A 19,455-nucleotide genomic window follows, 5' to 3' on the forward strand; every position below is an offset into this window, starting at 1 on the left:
CACTTGTTTCCACCCACCCTCTCTCGCCGCCATTTAGGAGCGGCCATCTCTCCTCGCAGGACCAATAGCACATTAGGCCACGCCCATCCCTTTGTTTCATTTCCGCCCATTCCTTTCTACCACACCACCTAATTCTCCTCAGCGAACACCACGTCTACAAATGATCCCTCCCGGAAGTTCTTCGCTCTGGTCTTAGCTAGAATCCGTTCACTTCCGGGTCACCTTTTCCGTTTTTCGCCCTCCCTTTTCTCGTACGGACACGCCGCAAGTGAAAGCCGGCGCGTCTTCGGCCACCTCGCAGGTAAGGGTATTTTTCCCATCCATCCCCTTAAGGACCCCCTCCTTCCCGATTACCGTAGATGGGCCTGGCGACCCGACCCTTCTCGTCTCGGCGCTCATTTTGCTTTCTTATTTCGCCTCAGCTTCGCCTCCCGTGCTTGTAGATCGAGCCCCGGCCTCGGAGATGTTGCTGCGGCGCTGGCGAGGCCCTGGTGCCTGTGGAGGCTGGTTGGCGGCGGGGCTGCTGCTCTTGCTGCAGCTCAGCGGGTCGGTCCGCGCCTCGGAGATCACCTTCGAATTGCCCGATAATGCCAAGCAGTGCTTCTATGAGGAGATCGTGCAGGGCACCAAATGTACCTTGGAATTTCAGGTAAGGAGAACGTCGTTCCTTTCGCGGCACCACATAGGCAAGTGGCTATGCCGGCTATGCTTGGCTGGGCCGGGTGGGGGTCCGCCCCTTCCACACGCAGAATAATCCTCCTTACACTTTTGCCTGGTTTCAGTTGTTTGGACAGGAATTGGGGTTGAAAGCAGCCCCTTTGATCGTGTGTGTGGTCAAACAGGACTGAAAAGGCGGCGGGAGAAGAGGATTGTCAGGAAAAGTAGCAGAAAATTCTGCAAAGACCCATTTAAGAACTGCGAGTTCCACGTAGAGTCGTGGCCCCATTGATTATTCTCATCTAACCGACCTTCCTTTTAGTACAGATATTCGTCCTGTCCCGTCCCGTCCCCTCATCCCCCTTCTGATCTGTCCTATTTGTCATGGACCTTTTTTGTTTTGAGTCTTATTGTATTATTTATATATACTTCTTATTATACTATATATATATATCCCTTTTGATGTGTGTGTGTACAATAAGTCGAAGTGTTATTGCTAGCGCTATTGTATACCTATGCTGGGTGTGGTTTTAAACACACAAAACTATTCCTGCTGTTTTGCTAGTTTTATCTTGGTAGTTGTATGTGGCGCTGCTACCTGTTGCTTGCAACAGTATGGTGAAACAGGTGACTAGGCATAGACTGTTGTTAAATGTCTCTTTTGTGCAATGTGCAAAAGTGAAATTGTATGATTTTCACTTAAAAGGAGAAAATGAAAATAAAGTGGCTGTATAAGCTCAAATATGTATTGTATGTACAATATGTACAATCAGTATTAATACAGGTAAATAAAGTACATATCACTTACTTAGAAGATGCATATATCAGCAGCAACAATTTCATTCTGAAAATGAATAAGGCAATTCTGCCAACAACACTTTTTGTGTGCCATTAAATCAACATCTCCATTGAAAGCAAGGTTCCATGTACTTTCCTATTTTTAAAAAATTAGATTATAAACTCTGTAGATGAATGTATTATATGATTATCTTTCTAGAATATGACATTGAAATGGAGTTATGTTGTATGGAAATTAAAAGCATGGACCACATGTTGCCTAAAATATGAAGAATATATATATTTGCTATCCAACTTGAATGATGATTCATCTCATTGTTCAACAGAAACAGAGGAAGTACTATTTTTTATGTAATCAATGGCTTCACCGGATCCTAAGAAACTATATAACAGTGTCTGATTTAGCAACATTACCTTGCTGGCTACTTCCTCATTTTCTACTCAGTGAAGTGTTGAATGCTATTTCCAACTGTGCTGCCATCTTTTAATCTAATGTCAGGACCATATATGAGTGTTACTCTCATTTAACAGGATGACTTCAGATAATGTTTTATATTATCAAGATTTAGGAAAACAAATTGAAATAGTAAATATTTGAAAATCGACTCTCCATGGAGTAAGATGTTTAACAGATTTTGGTCTGTTAGGAGAGGAGTGATGATAAAAATGAACTTTGTAATTTTATCTATAGCATTAGCTGCAATCTCAGGAAACCATATTTTTTAGGACTCAAGATTTTGAACATCATTATTGCTGGGGTAAAACCATGTCCACATAGACTGACTATAAGCATACATTCATTATTTTACTAAATATATTACCATAAGAATTATTGAGGTGAATATTGAAAAAGAAGGATATAACAGTTATAATTAGTTAAAAGATTTACAGTCTTATGACTAGGTGCTTTTCAGTTCTGCATTTCTGAACCTATTATGGTATTTGGGTAGACAGTTGGCTGATATTCTTGGTGATGCCTACATATAGGGATTCAGGATAATAGTTTGACTAGATATCATTTATTTTATTGTAAATAGACTATGCAGAGAAGAACATTTCCTCCAGTAGAATACTAGGAATAAAATGCTTATCAATAGTGCTGGCTGTGCTTCCCATATTTCTATCTGAAATTGGATGATCCCTTTTTGGGGAGCCTCCCTAACATTGATCCTCTTGCCATCACGTTATTTTTTATGGAAACTCTGCTATTACTTGATATTAAAATTTTTATTAAGGAATTCTATCTGAAATTCTGGTACAAGAGGTGAATAGGAATTTTTGAGAATAGAATTAATTTTCTTGTATTACTTTGCTTTTCTCAAAATACCTGTTTTCTATGTTTATATGGCAGAGATTCGTTGATCTAATGTTTATCCTTGCAATCTCAATTGTATACAACTGTTTAACTACTTCAAAAAGTGAAATGTGGAGATTTCCCTTGGAAAGTCCATATTTGTAATTCTGCCAGTGAAAAAGACTTGCACGCGCCTCTCTACCTAGGATATGAATTGGCTGGGACTTGGTAAGAAAAAATAATCTTCATTAGACCCAGCATTCTTAATAGGAAAGGAATACCAATTGAATGTTTCAGAGAAGGATTATGAAACCAGAAGAGAGTAAATAGAATGGAACATCACAATTATGAGCAATCTGTATCTACAACTCTATCTTGAAATCCAAACTACAGTAATCTAAAAGGCAGTCTTAGCTGCAGGATTTCCAAAAATGCTAGCTACATTCTCTGGTGTCTAAATTTCAGGCTTTGTAACTGGTCCTGCTTGTTCAGCTATCAGAATAGGTAATGAATGTTGACATAGATTCTCTTGGTTTCACATGGATTATTTGTGGATAATCTATTCTAGAATAGAATGAATTATATTCATTCATTTTAAGATGAAGAAAATAGTTAATGAACGTAATCTATTTTTTAAAAACCTTGTCCAAAATACTTTGAACTTGATATAAAATATTACTCCACAACACTTTAATTTTAATCTTTAATCTCTAATCTTCAGTGTTACCCACGCATTGTTACAAGCTACAATGGCATGGATTTTGTTTCTATTTCATGGAATTGTAGTAAGGCTTCTCATAATTGATATGGAGATAACCTTGTCTGTTTTTACTTCCAGCTGCTGATTTCTTTACACTAATTATTTTGTAGGTCTAGTGACTTTTTGTATCATATTTTTAAAGAAGGCTAATGAATGCTAGGTGAAATAGCCAAAGTTTTTTTAACAATATCTCCTTCCTAAGCCTAAAGCTTTCCAAAAATGGAAAGGAACCCTTTACTCATGAAAGTTTATCTTTTAGTAAGGTCTGCTGATTATACATAGAGATTGTGTTTGTGCAAGTACAAGATGAATGGCCCTCCTCAATTTAGAGAATGAAGAACTTTTTCAGGAGTGCTGCAGGTTTTAATACTCCCATTTTCTTTTGTATTTTTCATTGATTACATGCTTTCAGATCAGTTTCAATTTTTAGTGACTTCATAGGATTTTTCCAGGATCATCTGTCACCCATTTGGCCTTTCATATCTTCTAGCAGGTGTTATAATGGAAACTATACATTGCTGCTGGTCATCCTCTTCTCTTTTCTTTCACTAAAATGTAAAACCTAAGTCAGTCTTTACTAAACGCACATCTAGTTTTGGATATTATATGATAGGATATTATCTATAGTACTAAGAAGTTCAAAATGTGGCCTTGATGGTTTTAATAACTGTTAGTTATTGGAATAGAGAGTTATCCTTAAGTGATGTGTTTTCATGTTAACTTGATTACTTTTATTTCTCAATTATTATTTATTTGGTCCAAACAATTACTACAAAAATATGTGAAATGCAACAAAATGTTTTAAATTGCCTTTACTTAGTTGTGATTGCAATATATTTAATTTCCCTTGTTGAAGTTTTTAACAATGTACAGTTTAGTATATTTGCTTTGTAAAGATACTTCTTTAACTGATAAGAATAGCATCAGTGTTCCAAATACCAGTTTTCTTTATTCCACAGGTAATTACTGGAGGACACTATGATGTTGATTGTCGCTTAGAAGACCCAGATGGGATTGTGCTATATAAAGAAATGAAGAAACAGTATGATAGTTTTACTTTTACCGCATCTAGAAATGGAACATACAAGTTTTGTTTCAGCAATGAGTTTTCAACTTTCACACACAAAACAGTTTACTTTGACTTTCAAGTTGGAGATGACCCACCTCTCTTTCCTAGTGAAAACAGAGTCACTGCACTCACTCAGGTATGATAAATTCTGAATACACAGTAATGTGCTGTCTTCATCCAAAAATATATTAGAATCAGTTTATAGAACTTCAGAATTTTTATTTTTCTTTAATAGCATGATCATATAGCCAGTTAATTGAGTGACAGTCTCACTTCATCAAAAATGGGAATACAAGGGAGGATGGCATTTGTCACCTTTTCATTTGCACAAGTAATAAAGAGTGCTAACCTGAATGAAAGGTGAGATAAGAAGGCGGATCAAAACATCAGATTTCTGCAGCTTCTAATATGGAACACTTTAGTACCAGCTGTCCTCTGAGAAGGAACAAACAAATGAATAGTGGCAACTAAAGCCTTGGCTATTATTGTGCAAAACACTCCCTAAAGTGTATGTTTATACTGTTGCCCAAATCTCCAGTTATTGTGAAGTGCAACTTATAGTATCCATCATTGTTGATCAGGGTCTTTGAAACTGCTGCTTAAGTAACATTTCGATCAGTAGAACAGCTTTTGTCAGTAGTACAGAGATGGGCTCAATCCTTTCTCATATATCATTCCATTTCCAAACCACAGTTTAGTGGATTGGAAGGAATCTCCTGTTATTCAGGAGAAAGAGGTTAGAAGAGTTCAGCAAGTAGTTCATATGATTATAGAGTTCATTATACATATGCATGTTTCATTTTTGGATCTCAGTGATAAAATTACTAAATATTAGAGTTAAAATTGAAACATTTTCAATATATAGTTTGCATCAAGTTTTGATATTCTTGTTGCTGACTGACAACAGTTTCTGCATGGAGAGAAATTCTTGGTGATTGCCCTCTTTCATTAAAGTAATATTTTTAAAATTGGTTATTTTGATTCTAATCAAAATACAAGCAACTAGAGTAATGCTGTATTACAATAATGTGATTCTGAAGAACATAATCCTTTTGATTTTTGTAAAACTCTGTCTGTTTTATTAATCAGTGCTCTATTTTTCTGTCTCTAGATGGAGTCCGCATGTGTTTCAATTCATGAGGCTCTAAAGTCTGTCATTGATTATCAGACACATTTTCGACTGAGGGAAGCACAAGGCCGTAGCAGAGCAGAAGACTTAAACACGCGGGTGGCTTATTGGTCAATAGGCGAAGCCATCATTCTACTTGTAGTTAGCATTGGGCAGGTATTACTTCTCAAAAGCTTCTTTTCTGACAAAAGAACCACTTCAACTCGTGTTGGATCATAACCAGCTTTAAATCCATTGTTTGAAAAATATATTATTATTTGAATGATTTCTAGTTAAAGAACTTAAGTACAGGGAACTTTTTAAATACCTTTAGCTTTCTCACTTCAAAGTTCTGAAATTCATACTTCCAAAAGCTGTCACGGAAAAAAAAGACAGTCTTTTATTTGTTATATATTTGGGTTTTCTTTCACATCTGCTGAGATATCTAATGATTGCTATTTTTTTTTTTAAAAAAAGAGAGTTGTTTGTAAGTACATAGTGCTTTAAGAAAATCCTTTAAGTGGTTAATTAAAAGATTGTCCTTATGAATGAAAAAAATCTGACCTTGCAAGTTGAAATATTGAAATGAAAACAAAAACACATAATTAACAGTAGTCTCAAAGTCTTGTACTGCACTGTTTTGAGGGTCTATGGAAATTCTAGGGTCTTGAATAATTTTTTGGGGTGTCTGTATATATATATATAATTTTACTGTACCAATTTTAGAGTCCTGGAAAAAACATTTTTCTGTGCATTGAAGGGTTATTGTTTTTGCATTTTGCTTTTTAAATTAAATAATGGGGGAAATGCCTTCTAATTCTTGAAGCTGAGTCTTTGAGGATTGCTGTTATTGCTGCCTTGAGAACTAAATCAGCTTTGATGCAAACCATCTAAATTTTAGGAATCTGATGTTTTCACTTGATAGGACTAAGCAAAAATGCACTGGTTTAAGTAACTTGCAGTTAAAATTTAGCTTTGTACTCTCTTTAATATTAAATCAGAGCTGTTCAACTGTATGCCCTTTAGATATTTGTAACTATAATTCCAATAAATTTTAAAGACAGGTCAGTAATCAGGAGAGTTACAATCTAAGAGATCTGGAGACTACCATGTTAAATAAAGGATTGTATGGCCAGAAGTGGCTTGAGTGTTTTGGTCTAAATAATTGATTTATTAAGCAATGTATGCAGATGCTGGATATATGTGAATTAATTTGCTGATTAAACATTCTAAATTGATGGGGGACAGTTTCTCGCGTGTACTTACATACTGTATTGCCCTATCCTACCAGCTTTATGCTAAGAGGGTATTTTTTCAAGAACCTTACAAGATTTGGGAGAATGAGGGATTTTGCAATATAATTGCTAGTTCTATTATACCTGCTTTCTAATGTCCCAAATGCTTTTATGGGTTTTTAAGGTTGCACACTCTTATTTCAGAATACCCAAAAGAAATTAACATTACCACCATAACCATACACATTAAAGGTAAATCTCATTCCTCTTAGTAAAACTGGATCTTCTAAATGGATAACAAGGCTTGTCTGAGAGGATGAAGAAAAGTTGTAGTTGCAAAAATATGAATACCACTATGCTTAAAGGATAACACTCAATAAAATAAGCTTGCTATTTTATAGTACTTTTGAGCAGAGAATTGACCTATTTCCCCCCATTTCTTTGTAGATATCCTGTAAGCACATTTTACATTTTTTTTCTGTATGAGCTACCTTACTGTGCTATAAAAGGACGAGAGGTGCTCTGTCATGGAGTCTGACTAACTGACGATGCTAAAAATGCTTAACATTTCCCCTTAGTTTGTGGATGTGGCTTTTTAGAAAAGAGAACATTGATGTGGTTAGAGATGGTGAATATTCCAGTGCTGTATTTATTTAACATTCTGCAATAATAGCTTGCTGTAGAATGTGCTTGGTCTTTCATTTGAGTTTACAGAAAATAAATCTATTGAACGTATTTGTTGTTTCTAGTAAAGGCCACCTATATGCCATTTGTGAAAACAGGATAATTAAACCAGTTTTAGGGTAATGCGCTTTACCCTTCTATTACTTTTAACGATTCATATACAAGAGACCCATAGAAATTCTATAAAATAAAGATTGACAGTGATATTTGGCCATAAATCTGAGGAAGTCTCATAAGGGCCTACCTGTTCAGATTAAAGTTGTAAACTTTTTTTTGTAAATAGGTCAGTGAGAGTTTCTTTAGTTTTACTTTTTTCATTTCAAAGTTTGGCTATCTGTATCAAACTGGTTACATATATGATGGAGAAAAGGCTCATAACCATGGCCTGATTTCTGAATTTGTAAGACAGTTAACAGGATGTAATTCAAGGATAAATATGCATATTCGATGACTTGCCAATATGGATATAAATACTATTTTTCAAAGTTCTAGGTATTTACCATGCATTATTTCAGTCCAATCATACTTATTTTTGGCACATTGTATAAAATTTACATCTAATTCCTTAATTTATAATAATAATAATAATATTTGACTTCTTTTTGTAGGATAGGGTTTGGGACAGTAACTTAACTATTTGGATTCGGTCTAAATTATCTTGTATCTTGCTGCAGTTTATATTTTTTTCAATATTCTTTTCTCATATTTTAGAAATTTGAAAGTTGCCACAATTGGTTCTAGCATATATTCTTATTAGCAGTGGTTAATAGACAAAAGCAAATTTCAAAGCAATCTTAAAAATGTCTGTAAACACAATTTGGTCATAACAATTATTCAGACAAAGACTCTGTCACACACACACACACACACACACACACACACACACACACACACACACATATATATATATATATATATATATATATATATATATATATATATATCAAAGACTCTGTCACACACACACACACATATATATATATATATATATATATCAAAGACTCTGTCACACACACACACACACACATATATATATATATATATATATATCAAAGACTCTGTCACACACACACACACACACACACACACACACACACACACACACACATATATATATATATATATATATATATATATATATATATATATATATATATATATATATATAGGTTTTTTTATTTCATTTTCTTGAAGTCCATATATTTGTATAATATGATGTATCCAGTTCTTGATTTAAAAAAAACCCTTTAGTGTCAGAAAGGCAAAAAATAGCCCTGTGAAATTATACATGAAATAATAAAAGTAATATAAGATTCTGCTGAGTGGTTATTATTTAGAGAGTTGTATTGTGACAATTATAAAGTTCTCTTAGAAGTTGCCATTTTTCTTTAGATTTGGATTTTAAAATTCTGTTTTTGTTTTAGAATCAAAGGCAATGCAGTCTTGACAAATTCTGAACAAATTTTCAGAAAAGGCTTCTGGTTTTGCTTACTATTATAAAACTTACTTCCATAAACTGTGTGTGAGATTGCCACATAATTTATTTGTAGATATAGATAAATAAATATAACTGATGGTCAACCACTTGTTTTTTCATAAGCCAACATTCAGCATATCTTGAAGAGAAGTTCCCACCACATTCAGTCTCCCCCTCCCCTTCCTCCGCCCTTTTAATAATTGGTCAGATAGTTGCAAATCTCAGGATACTTTGATCTTGCTGAAGGTATTGATCAATCCAAGTCTCTGGGTATGTTTAGATTTTGCTTTAAAATATACGTTTATTACACATGCTCAGACACAAATATATTAAGCCCTGACTAATGTTTTTCACTTTTTTCCTTTATGCCTATTTTTTACCTTTTGTAATTACTTGTAGAATTTTACAATGTTTAAGTTAACTCGAAAGGTAATTGTAATTCACAAGCATATCACAGAGGGCACTAGACTGGAGAAGTTTGTGATTATTACAAACTGGGAGTCTGGTGACTAACATGAGTTTCTGGCTACAGATTTATTATCTCAGATTACAACACTGCAAGGAAAGGGGAAGAGACTTGATAGCACAAGCGGAAGAAGAAATACAGGGAAAAAAACCTAAAATGATGCAGTGGAAATTTTTTGTTTCCTCTTCTGGAAATCACATGACTTGGTAAATATTCCAAAAATAATTTGAAAGTCAAGTACTGTGTTAACACAACTGAAGAAATTTGAAATGGGAGAGAAAATATTTACAATAAATAAATTGAGAACTACTTTGAAATTGTGAGAAAAACTTATGGAGAGGGGGAGCATTTGTAAATAAAAGAAATCGGTGAAAGACCTAATACTTGTTTGTACGAATAAAGAAAATGAATGTCCTTGGTATGCTAACTGGGTCATCTAGACCAGGGATTACCAACACTAAACTTGTAATTTTAAATCCCACAGATCACTAATATGATCTGCCTAATGAGTGGCTGAGTGGGCGTGGCCAACTTGATGCCACTCACTTCAAGGGGTGTCTCGCTGGCCTCTAATCGTCCCTCCCCTCCCAGCTACTCCTCACCTGCCCACCCGGGCTCCTTAGGGCTCCAATAGAAAACAATTGGAGCTAAGCAGCCATAAGAAAGAGTTGGCAAAATAGCTGGCTCAGTTTAAATTGGATCTGACTGAGAAGGAGGCTCAGCAGAAGCATCTCACTGAGGACTACAAGCATAGGCTTTCCAAGCAGATGGAAGATCTGTGGGAGTGCAAGGCCAGGTACCTGCACCTGGAGGCTCAGCAGGCTGAAATGGTCAGCCAGTTCCAGGCCATGTTGCCCACTGGAACAAGGCCCTCCGGCTCTTCGCCACCAGTGGTGCTTCCCTGCAGCCTTCACCCAAAGTCCTGCACCGGGAGACTGAAGCAGGTCCCAAGTCAGAATTTCTACCCCCCTCTGCCCCACACAAAAAGACTCCAAAGGGGGAGACTCTCTGCAGCAACACAAACATTCATTGCACATATCCAGCCCAGGGTAGTTTGAGGACCCCTGATTTAGTGCAATATAAAAAAATGCAAATACTTTTTCTGCAAACCAACAACATTTTCTCATGGACCACAATTGGTTATTGCTCATCTAGACCATAACAACAACTTTGAAAAGAATATTCTTATCAAATTGAAGTCATATATTCTAATCCAGCCTTCCCTTGCCTTTTAGGTAAATTGAAACTATAAAAGTGCTGTTTAATAATTTTGCAAAACTTCAACACATCTGATGGGAAAAGTTTTAATAAAGAACAATTTAATGGGAGGCCCTAGCTGCAGTAACCAGAATTTTCAGTTTTCATGTTCATACAAATAAACTAATTATTAAATACCGAATTTTAATAGCACATGGAAATTACCATCATGCACTGCATTATGACATCCTATTTACTTTCTGTACACTTTTACCAAATACTGTATACAAGTTATATTAAAAGAGTCCTCTTTTGTGGCACTCGTACATTTTAACAAACTCAGTTTGGAGTATTATGATTAAAGAGCATGATAAGAATTCTTAAACCAATTAATTACTTTCCAACTTGCATTAATCCATAAAGTGATTGATTTACTTTCAGCAAATACATTTGTGAATTTAACAACTGATTTACAAATCATCGTTTATGATTTAGCATAAATTTCAACTGGCTGTGAATGAGCCATTTATAATTCATAAACCATAATTTATTGTAATGTTTGATATCTGGAATTTGAAGCTTGCCTAATTTCAGTTTTCTAAAGGAAAATTCATATTTATAAAGCTATGTAAATGATACACTAAGCAAAAAGGTTCAGTTAAGAAACATACACACTGCCATTTTATTTTTCATGCATTAAAGTGTAAAAAAGAATTGTGACTTATCCTGTACCTGAACCAGAAACCATTTTGGTTTAAAAACTGAATTTTGTAGCTGATAACAAACTTCTAGGAACTAAAATTCTTATTTTTGGAAATCATCAATTGCCATATCAGGCTTGAATGCCATGATAAGCCACAATTTTTGGTTGTGCAAATTGTTTGCAATGGCATTTTACCCATGGTTAAATTAGCTATAAATGGGAACAATTTTTAATTCCTTTTTGGAGGAAAAACAATACTTTCATACATGGAAAACAAATGTTGCATATAAAACATTCAGCATAGTTTTTAAACAAATAATTGAACCTTAAGTAAATGAAATAATGATCACAATTTCCATTTCATCAATAAAAGCCAGCTCATACAGAAAATAAATATATCTGTGATCTTAGATTGTAAATCGTTAGGCTTTACTGTCTCCAGAGTTGTACAGTGGACTTAACTGTTTGTTTTGCTGGTCCCAAATCTACATGTCAATTACATCTTTATATCATAGAAGTCATGGAATCATAGGGCTGGAAGGGAATTTTGAGATTTAATGCAACCCCCTGCTCAAAGCAGAAGACCTTGGTATATAATTCACAAATATATTCACATCTTTAAATTATATTGATCCTTATATCACATTAAGAATGCATATCAAAGCAAAATGTGGCAAAAGTATGACAAGAAATTATTTTTTGAATAACAGATGCCTCATCCATTTTTACACCCAACAATATAACAAATAGCCAGCCCTTTTCCATCTGCTGGGTTCACATGGTATACAGGGCCATAGACTGTACAGAATGGGATTTCAGAGGACAGAAAACTAGCATGTAGCTTATTGGGTAACTGAAAACTTGATAATGGAAAACAATCATGCAGAAGTTTTAAAATCAGTGGGTAACAGTACTTTCCCCCTACAAAGATCTAGGGAAAAGGGTCTGCTGCCATCAGTAACTAGCCTTATAATTCTGGTAAAATGGCACAAAATCTTGTTCTGGGTGTTCTACAGAATGTAGTATTTAAAATCCAGAGTGGGACTGGAAGAATATAAATAGAAAATGTGGAATACAATTCATTCTTTTCCCTGACTATGTCAATATTTTAATAAATTGTAATCTATCAGAAATTATTGGTTTAGCTGATTAGCTTATCTCTTAAATGGCTGGCATCAAGCGACATAAGGTAAACTTAATAATAACGGTTTCTTGAAGTAAGCCAAACACCTGCCGTGTGAACCGCACCCCGACCCACCAGCAAGCCATAGACTTAGCTCGAGTATTCAGCTTCCTGAGCCATTCATGAAGAAAAAAACAAGAAGCTGGATTCCATTCCATCACAGGATCGGCTAACGCGTGACTTAGTATGCCGTGTGATTAGAAGCACCCTTGGGGTAAGAAGTAACTTCGATTTCGCAAGCGTAAGGGCTCAGACCCGAATTAGGACCACACTTCAACAAAACTGACCCGTATGAACTTAAAAAGCCGAGAACTGCGGTCGGGAACAGCGAACGAGGTCACGGCGCGTCAGCCGGCCCCGCCCTGCCTTCGCTTCTCTTTTTCTTCCCCTGGTCGAGATGAGAGCCGGTAACTCCGCTGTGTGGTTTATTCCGGCGGACGAATTGCGAGGAGCTGGTGGTTTCCGATGTTACATTTTGCGCGGGTTCTGAGGAATTTCGTCGCCCGATGAAGCTGGTAAATGTCGCTTTGCGACCGACGGGGAAGGAGGGAGGTGAGAGCGTAATAGTCGCGCAAAGATCCTGACTTGCTGAACCGTTTTAGTTTCGAGCTCAACTTTCCCAAAGGGGCTACGGATGAGGGCAGTTGAAAGCCGAAACAAATCGAAAAGTTTTGGTTTGGGAGGGCTATGAAAGCCACAGTGGGCTTTTGAGGAAATACATTACCACCCCCCTTCCCCGGTCTTCTTGGGTTACCTTGCAAACTTCTGGCAGTGTGAAAGTCCAGTTCCTCCGACTGAGCAAATTATGGCAACTGTTTGAGGGCTTGGAAAGAGGAAGGATGTGTTCAGGTTTAAATGCAGGGATTCATGAAACATGTCGGTAGCAAAATTGTGATTTGCTGTTTTGAGTTATTTTTCTTGCCATGAATCATAATATCGTTGTTTTTTCATTATTTTGTTGTTCTGTTATTTATTTAAGAAAAATTTGTAGGGCTGTCCACTCGCTCTCAATGACTGCAGGTGGCTTACAAAAATAAAAACACAATATATGAACATTAAAAACAATAACCCTCTCATCCCCCTATGACAACACTCAATCAAACAAACCATTTGATGGGCTTCATCCCACTCAGGGTTCCCCAGGCCCACTGGCAAAACCAGGTTTCAGGACTTTGTGAAACAGTGTCAGACTGGGGGCCAATCTAATCTCCACAGGGATGGGAGAGAGCCACCAAGGAGAAGGCTTTTCTTCTGGATCCCACCAGATATACCGCCTTGAGGGGGTTGGGTAGATGTGAGGCTTTGAAAGTGACAATCAGCACCTTGAATTGTACCTGGAAGCAGATTGGCAGCCAATGCAACTCCTATGGGAGAGATGACTTTGTAAAATGTCAAGATGACAAGTAAGAAATTATGTTACTTCTTTCTGTTTACACTCTTTTCACTTCCCAAATGAAAATGCAGCCAATAAATTTAACAAACAAACAAACAAACAAATGCAGGTAGTCCTCGACTTACAACAGTTCATTTAATGACCATTCAAAGTTACAAAGGCACTGAAAAAGTAGCTTATGACCATTTTTCACATTTACAACTGTTATAGCATCTCCATGGTCACATGATCAAAATTCAGATGCTTGGCAACTGGTTCATATTTATGATGGTTGAAGTGTTCTGGGGGTCATGTGATCAGCTTCTGCTACCTTCTGACAAGCAAAGTCACTGGGGAATCCAGATTCACTTAACAACCATTAAATTAACAAATTCAATGATTCATTTAACAACAGTGGCAAGAAAAGTTGTAAAATGGGAGAAAATTCACTTAAATCTTTCACAGCAGCATAAATTTTGGGCTCAATTATGGGTATGGTCATAACTTGAGGACTAGTTGTAAATATCTATTGAAGATGCTCCATCTGGTGACATTATCCCAGCATTCTCACTGGAGAATTCTGGAGATGGAAGTTCACACCGACGTTAAATACTGCTCTAGAGTGAAATTGAAATGAGAAACAGACATATTCATTATGTAAAGATATTGCTTCCCCCCCCAATTTTGTTTCTGCAACAATGTGGAAGTGGTTTGCTCTTGCTTTTTTCTGGGATTTTTCTCCATTCAATGCAAATGAGATCTGATTCTGTTGTTTTTTTTTCATAATCATTTAAGCAATACCATCTATAATGTCACCTATATTATATAAGCAACATTTGTAGTAACAATAGTCCTCAAGTTACGACCACTTGTTTGGTAACTGTTTAAAATTACAATAGTACTGAATGAGGGAGATTTAACACTGACTGCGAAGTTGTGGCTATCGTAACATCGCTGCAGTCTTATGATCATGATCTGGGTGCTTATGCAGTCATGTGATGGCTATTTGTGACCTTCCCCTGCTGACTTCCCACAAGAAAAATTAATAGGAAAGCTAGCAGAGAAGGTTGCAAGTCACTCCCATAGATATAAAGCTAGGAGAGAAGGTCGCAAGTCACTCCCGTAGATATTCACATCATTTTTTTCTCCCAAGGACTTCTGCTATAGAGTATGAGAATCTCATACTCTGTTGGCACCCCCTGCCTGCCTGCCTTCCTGTACCCTGTAGTGGTCACACCAGCCTTTCCACATTTCATAGCATTTGCCCTTGGCCCACATCAATCAGTGCTTAGAAGCGTCCACATGTATCCCAATTGCTGTCATAATTGAAGGACTACCTGTAATGCAAATTGGAGAATGCTTATGAGATACATAGCAGGGACTTAAAAGTTAGAAAGAACATAACATGTTCTTGAATTCTCTGATAAAAGCAACAACCTAGAGCTGGAATAAATCTGGATTCTGGAATTAAATGACTTCTGGATCAACAGTCCCTTTGTCTAGTGAGCTTCTTCCCATTCAGTTCCTCACAGCTATAGATTATCCACAAAACCAAGTGGTATCATTTCAGTTCTATGCCCTAATCTGAATTCTAACTGAAAGGATTCTAGATAAATTGTCTTTCACACATCCTCTTAATTTGCTGGCCACCTCCTTTTTCAAGAAAGAAAAGGTTAGAGACAAGGTGGAAATTGTCAGGGATTGCTACTTGAGAAGAGAGCGTACTGTTGCCTTTGTCAAAGGTGATGGTACCACTCCAATTTCAAAGAGGCATTTTTTGGATTTAGCTCTTCATCTCCATCGCTAAAATGATCCAGGAAGGGCAAGGATCCAGCCCACATATTCAGTATTCACATAGGATTCTTCTACATCATTGGAATTCACAAGATCAGATGAATCTCCAATGATAGGAAAAAACATCATCCATGTCAACTCATTGGACTCATTAGCTCTGAAGGAATATGTGTGATTTTGTCCACCAAACACTTAGTAAAAAGATCTTAACAGTTTTCAAGAATTTCTTCTTGCCCTCATTCCTTAATTGGATCTGAGGCCTATACTTTGGATAACATACCACAGATACAAAAAATTTTTAGCTACCTTTCATAGATTTTAGTGAAAAGTCTTTCTAATGAAGATTAATATTTTTGCCAGTTCTCATGATGTACAACGTCAGCAAATCAAGGAAGTGTAAAAAAAAAAAAAGGAAAGTGGAAAGGAATTTAAAAGAATGAAAAAAATACCAAATACAAAAAAATTACACAAAAAGCTAAAAATATATTTTTTAATCTGGAAAAAAAGGGATGGAGGTAAAAACAATGAGTGGAAATTAAAAAATGACAACTTAGATCTAATAATACAATAGAACTAATATCATTAAAGCTGATTTGTGGAGCAGATCTTCTCATGTATTTTAAGTGCAACTGTATAGACCTGGAAACATTATATGTGTATTGTAAGGGTTGATCCAAAATTATCTGGATTTCATTTTTGTCAGATTGTTGAATTGTCCTTTCCTTGTTGAATTGCCATACAAACTTTGAGCAACAATGCTTCTGTTAATAACAGATTCATATACATGAGGCAAAACATATTTTCTGTTTCTACACTCCTCCAGTTCTCACAAATTAGGACAAATAACCTTACATTATTGTAGTCTTTTCAATGAAGAGTTTGAAGTGCTCTTATCGAGGTATTTGTTCTTAAACCTAGTTCTAGGAAAACAGAAAGTAAAGTGCTTTGGATCTTTCCTGTCCAACATCCATTGTAACAAACTTCCTGAAACATAAGGAATAGTGGTGGTATAATCATATAGTCTTGCACACAGAAATTTTTAGCAAACAATCTAATGAAGCCAAATCTTTAGAAATAAAAAGGATTTTATTTAAAAATGAAAGCACACATAATTCCAAATTAAATTCATACATTAGCTAATTAAATGAATGATGTGTTTCCGTTTTGCATAAGAATCTGTTCATATTTCATTTCAAAGAACTGAGCCTTCTGCTTTGATTATTGGGCAGATTATCTTTGTTCTTTCTCCTCTACTTTTTAAGCATTAACCTCACAGATTTATAAAATATGAGGGATTAGTGGAAAAAGTCAACTTTACTTTGACTCATACAAAATCTGCCATCTCTGATGCCAGGAAATTGGTAAACTCTCTAGGAGCAGATGACAACTTCTTAATAGTTTCCTATGGTTGAATACTTCTGCCAGCCTAGCAATTCAAAAGCATGTAAAAATGCAAGTAGAAAAATAGGAGCCACCTTTAGTGGGAAGGTAACAGCGTTCTGTGCGCCTTTAGCGTTTGGTCATACTGACCACATGATCATGGAGAGTTCTTCAGACAGCGCTGGCTTTTCGGCTTTGAAATGGAGATGAGCACCGCCCCCTAGAGTCAGGAACGACTAGCACATATGTGCGAGGGGAACCTTTACCTTTACCTTATGGTTGAATAATATAGCCAGTTTGGTCAAGTGGTTTGAACTAGAAACCAAGAGACTGTGTGAAAGGGACTGGCCCCAACTGGTTTCATAACTAAGCCAGGACTAGAATTCACAGTCTCCCAGTTTCTAACCTATTACCTTAACCACTACAGACTTGCAAAAAAATGGCTTCTTTCATCAGTATCAGCAGTAAGATTTATTAAAGCTTATTTTATTATTTAGTGTAGCTTGCAATGTGCAATAAAAGTGCATGTTTGACAAAGATATGTTGAGAGAGAAGTTACAACTTTGGATGCCCTTGAGGACATTTGCAAAATATCATTAAGGGTTTTTTTTTTATTCTATAGAATGTCTTGAATATTCAAGATTTAAGAACTCCACACTCATTTCTCACTGCAAATAAGAAGACTTCTCTTTTATTTCCTGAAGCTATATTTTCTTCTCCAATCTTGCCTTTGCAACCCTTTAATAACTTCTGTCCCATATTCCTTGACCTACATTCTTTTCAGGTTAACTGTGATAATAATATACTTCCTTATTTTCCATTTGTTTTACAGACTGGAGAAATGAGGTTACTAATTCTTTACTTTTAAGAGTTAGCCACAATGGGAAACAATATTTCCAAAAGAATTTATCCCTCTTTTCTGAAGAACAGAATGAAGACTAAGTGTGCTAGTCAAAACGAACACCACTTTAACCAAAACTCCACATTAGAAAACTGTTGCCATCCTAGCATCCAAGACCTAAATGGTAGCAGTGATGAGGAGTCTGAAGATGGGTTTTACAGATTTGTGATTCTTCATGCTGAGGAAGATATAGAAGAAGCCATTAGAGTCCAAGACCTCTTACAAAATGAATATTTTATCAAACCAGGAATCATTTTTGCGGAAATGCCTAGTGGTAGGCATTTGCTGGAAAATTTAACTGATGCCATTAACGATTCTGCCTGGATAATTATACTGCTGACAGAAAACTTCTTAAGAGACCTTTGGTGTGAATTCCAATCATATACTTCTCTTTTGGGTGCACTGACCATCCCACACAAACATAACAGTGTGATACCCATGCGGCCACGAAATAGACCACTCCCATGGGAAAGGACTCCTTTCATCCTACAGTGTATTAATGTTCTTCAAGAAGATAGCCCTGAATTTTCTTTTCAAGTAAAGAAAATTTTCCAAGAAGCTCGATATAAGCAGCAGGAAAAAGTGTGGCGGTATGGAAGAAAGAAAGAAATGGTCCCCAAATTCCTTTAGTGATAAATGTAAAAAGCAGTTTTCCCAAACCAGCTGCCTTTCAGAAAGGCTAGGCTAGAACAGAGTGTTCACAACCAGCATAAGCAGTAATCACAGGGACTGGCAAAGATGGGAAATACAGTACTAGCACATCTGAAAAACATTAGCTTGAAAAACATTAGTGTTACAAATGCATGTTTTAAAAAGTAATTTATTTGTTCAAAGATCCTGTGATACTAATCTCCCTATTCTTGATTTTGTTTTGGCCTGCTTTGTGGGAGTAGCTTGCTGGCCATGTGACCAGGTGGGAGTGGGTTGCCAGCCATGTGACTAGGTAGGCGTGGCCAACTTGTAAAATGTGGTGAAACTCACAACAACACTCTTGCTTAGCAACCAAAATGTTGGCTCAGAAACTCTGGCATTTGAAGCACGCAAGTCTTAAAGCTGTCAAGTTACAAGACCCTTGCACCACCCTTTAGGGAAAAAAACCCAGGGGTTTTCAAACTTGACAGCTTTAAGACTTGTGGACCTCTCGCTCTTCATCTTGATGATGTGCGGACAGGCGGGAGAAGGGAGATGGAACTGGTTCTAAACAGCACTGTAGATTTGTGGAATCTCTTCTATAGAATAGGTTAGAACTGGCAGGAACCCACCCCTGGTCTCACGTGATATTTTCTAAGAGTTAAAACAGATTTAAAGAGTAAGCACTGTTTGTGATGAGAATGTTCATCCTATTTTTGTCTTTGATAGATTTTTATGGATTTTAGT

The 19,455-nt window shown here is 36.3% G+C and overlaps 2 protein-coding genes across 3 annotated transcripts; both read left to right on the top strand.

Moving 5' to 3' along the window:
• The first annotated feature begins 145 nt into the window (after window positions 1–145).
• LOC116505588 (transmembrane emp24 domain-containing protein 7-like) lies at window positions 146–7,261 on the top strand. The gene is made up of 4 exons (XM_032212904.1): window positions 146–301; window positions 423–649; window positions 4,469–4,714; window positions 5,690–7,261. The coding sequence occupies exons 2-4, from the start codon at window positions 464–466 to the stop codon at window positions 5,924–5,926; spliced, it is 669 nt and encodes a 222-aa protein (XP_032068795.1). The 5' UTR covers window positions 146–301; window positions 423–463; the 3' UTR covers window positions 5,927–7,261.
• A 5,742-nt stretch (window positions 7,262–13,003) lies between these two features.
• Window positions 13,004–19,018, top strand: TICAM2 (toll like receptor adaptor molecule 2). Of its 2 annotated transcripts, none has more exons than XM_032212907.1 (2): window positions 13,004–13,183; window positions 18,010–19,018. In XM_032212907.1, the coding sequence occupies exon 2, from the start codon at window positions 18,058–18,060 to the stop codon at window positions 18,706–18,708; it is 651 nt and encodes a 216-aa protein (XP_032068798.1). In that variant the 5' UTR covers window positions 13,004–13,183; window positions 18,010–18,057; the 3' UTR covers window positions 18,709–19,018. The 2 variants fall into 2 exon arrangements, with proteins under 2 accessions (XP_032068798.1, XP_032068797.1); XM_032212906.1 differs by having other exon boundaries at window positions 13,004–13,146.
• Window positions 19,019–19,455: the final 437 nt, after the last annotated feature.

Source organism: Thamnophis elegans, chromosome 3, assembly GCF_009769535.1.
Source record: "Thamnophis elegans isolate rThaEle1 chromosome 3, rThaEle1.pri, whole genome shotgun sequence".
NCBI classification, from domain to species: domain Eukaryota; kingdom Metazoa; phylum Chordata; class Lepidosauria; order Squamata; family Colubridae; genus Thamnophis; species Thamnophis elegans.

Bases quoted from the DNA above. Each gene is read 5' to 3' on its own strand.
- TICAM2 (XM_032212907.1), top strand. From the start codon at position 18,058: ATGGGAAACAATATTTCCAAAAGAATTTATCCCTCTTTTCTGAAGAAC.
- LOC116505588 (XM_032212904.1), top strand. From the start codon at position 464: ATGTTGCTGCGGCGCTGGCGAGGCCCTGGTGCCTGTGGAGGCTGGTTG. The intron at 650-4,468 runs GTAAGGAGAACG...TTTATTCCACAG, and splicing joins AATGTACCTTGGAATTTCAG to GTAATTACTGGAGGACACTA. The intron at 4,715-5,689 runs GTATGATAAATT...TTCTGTCTCTAG, and splicing joins GAGTCACTGCACTCACTCAG to ATGGAGTCCGCATGTGTTTC.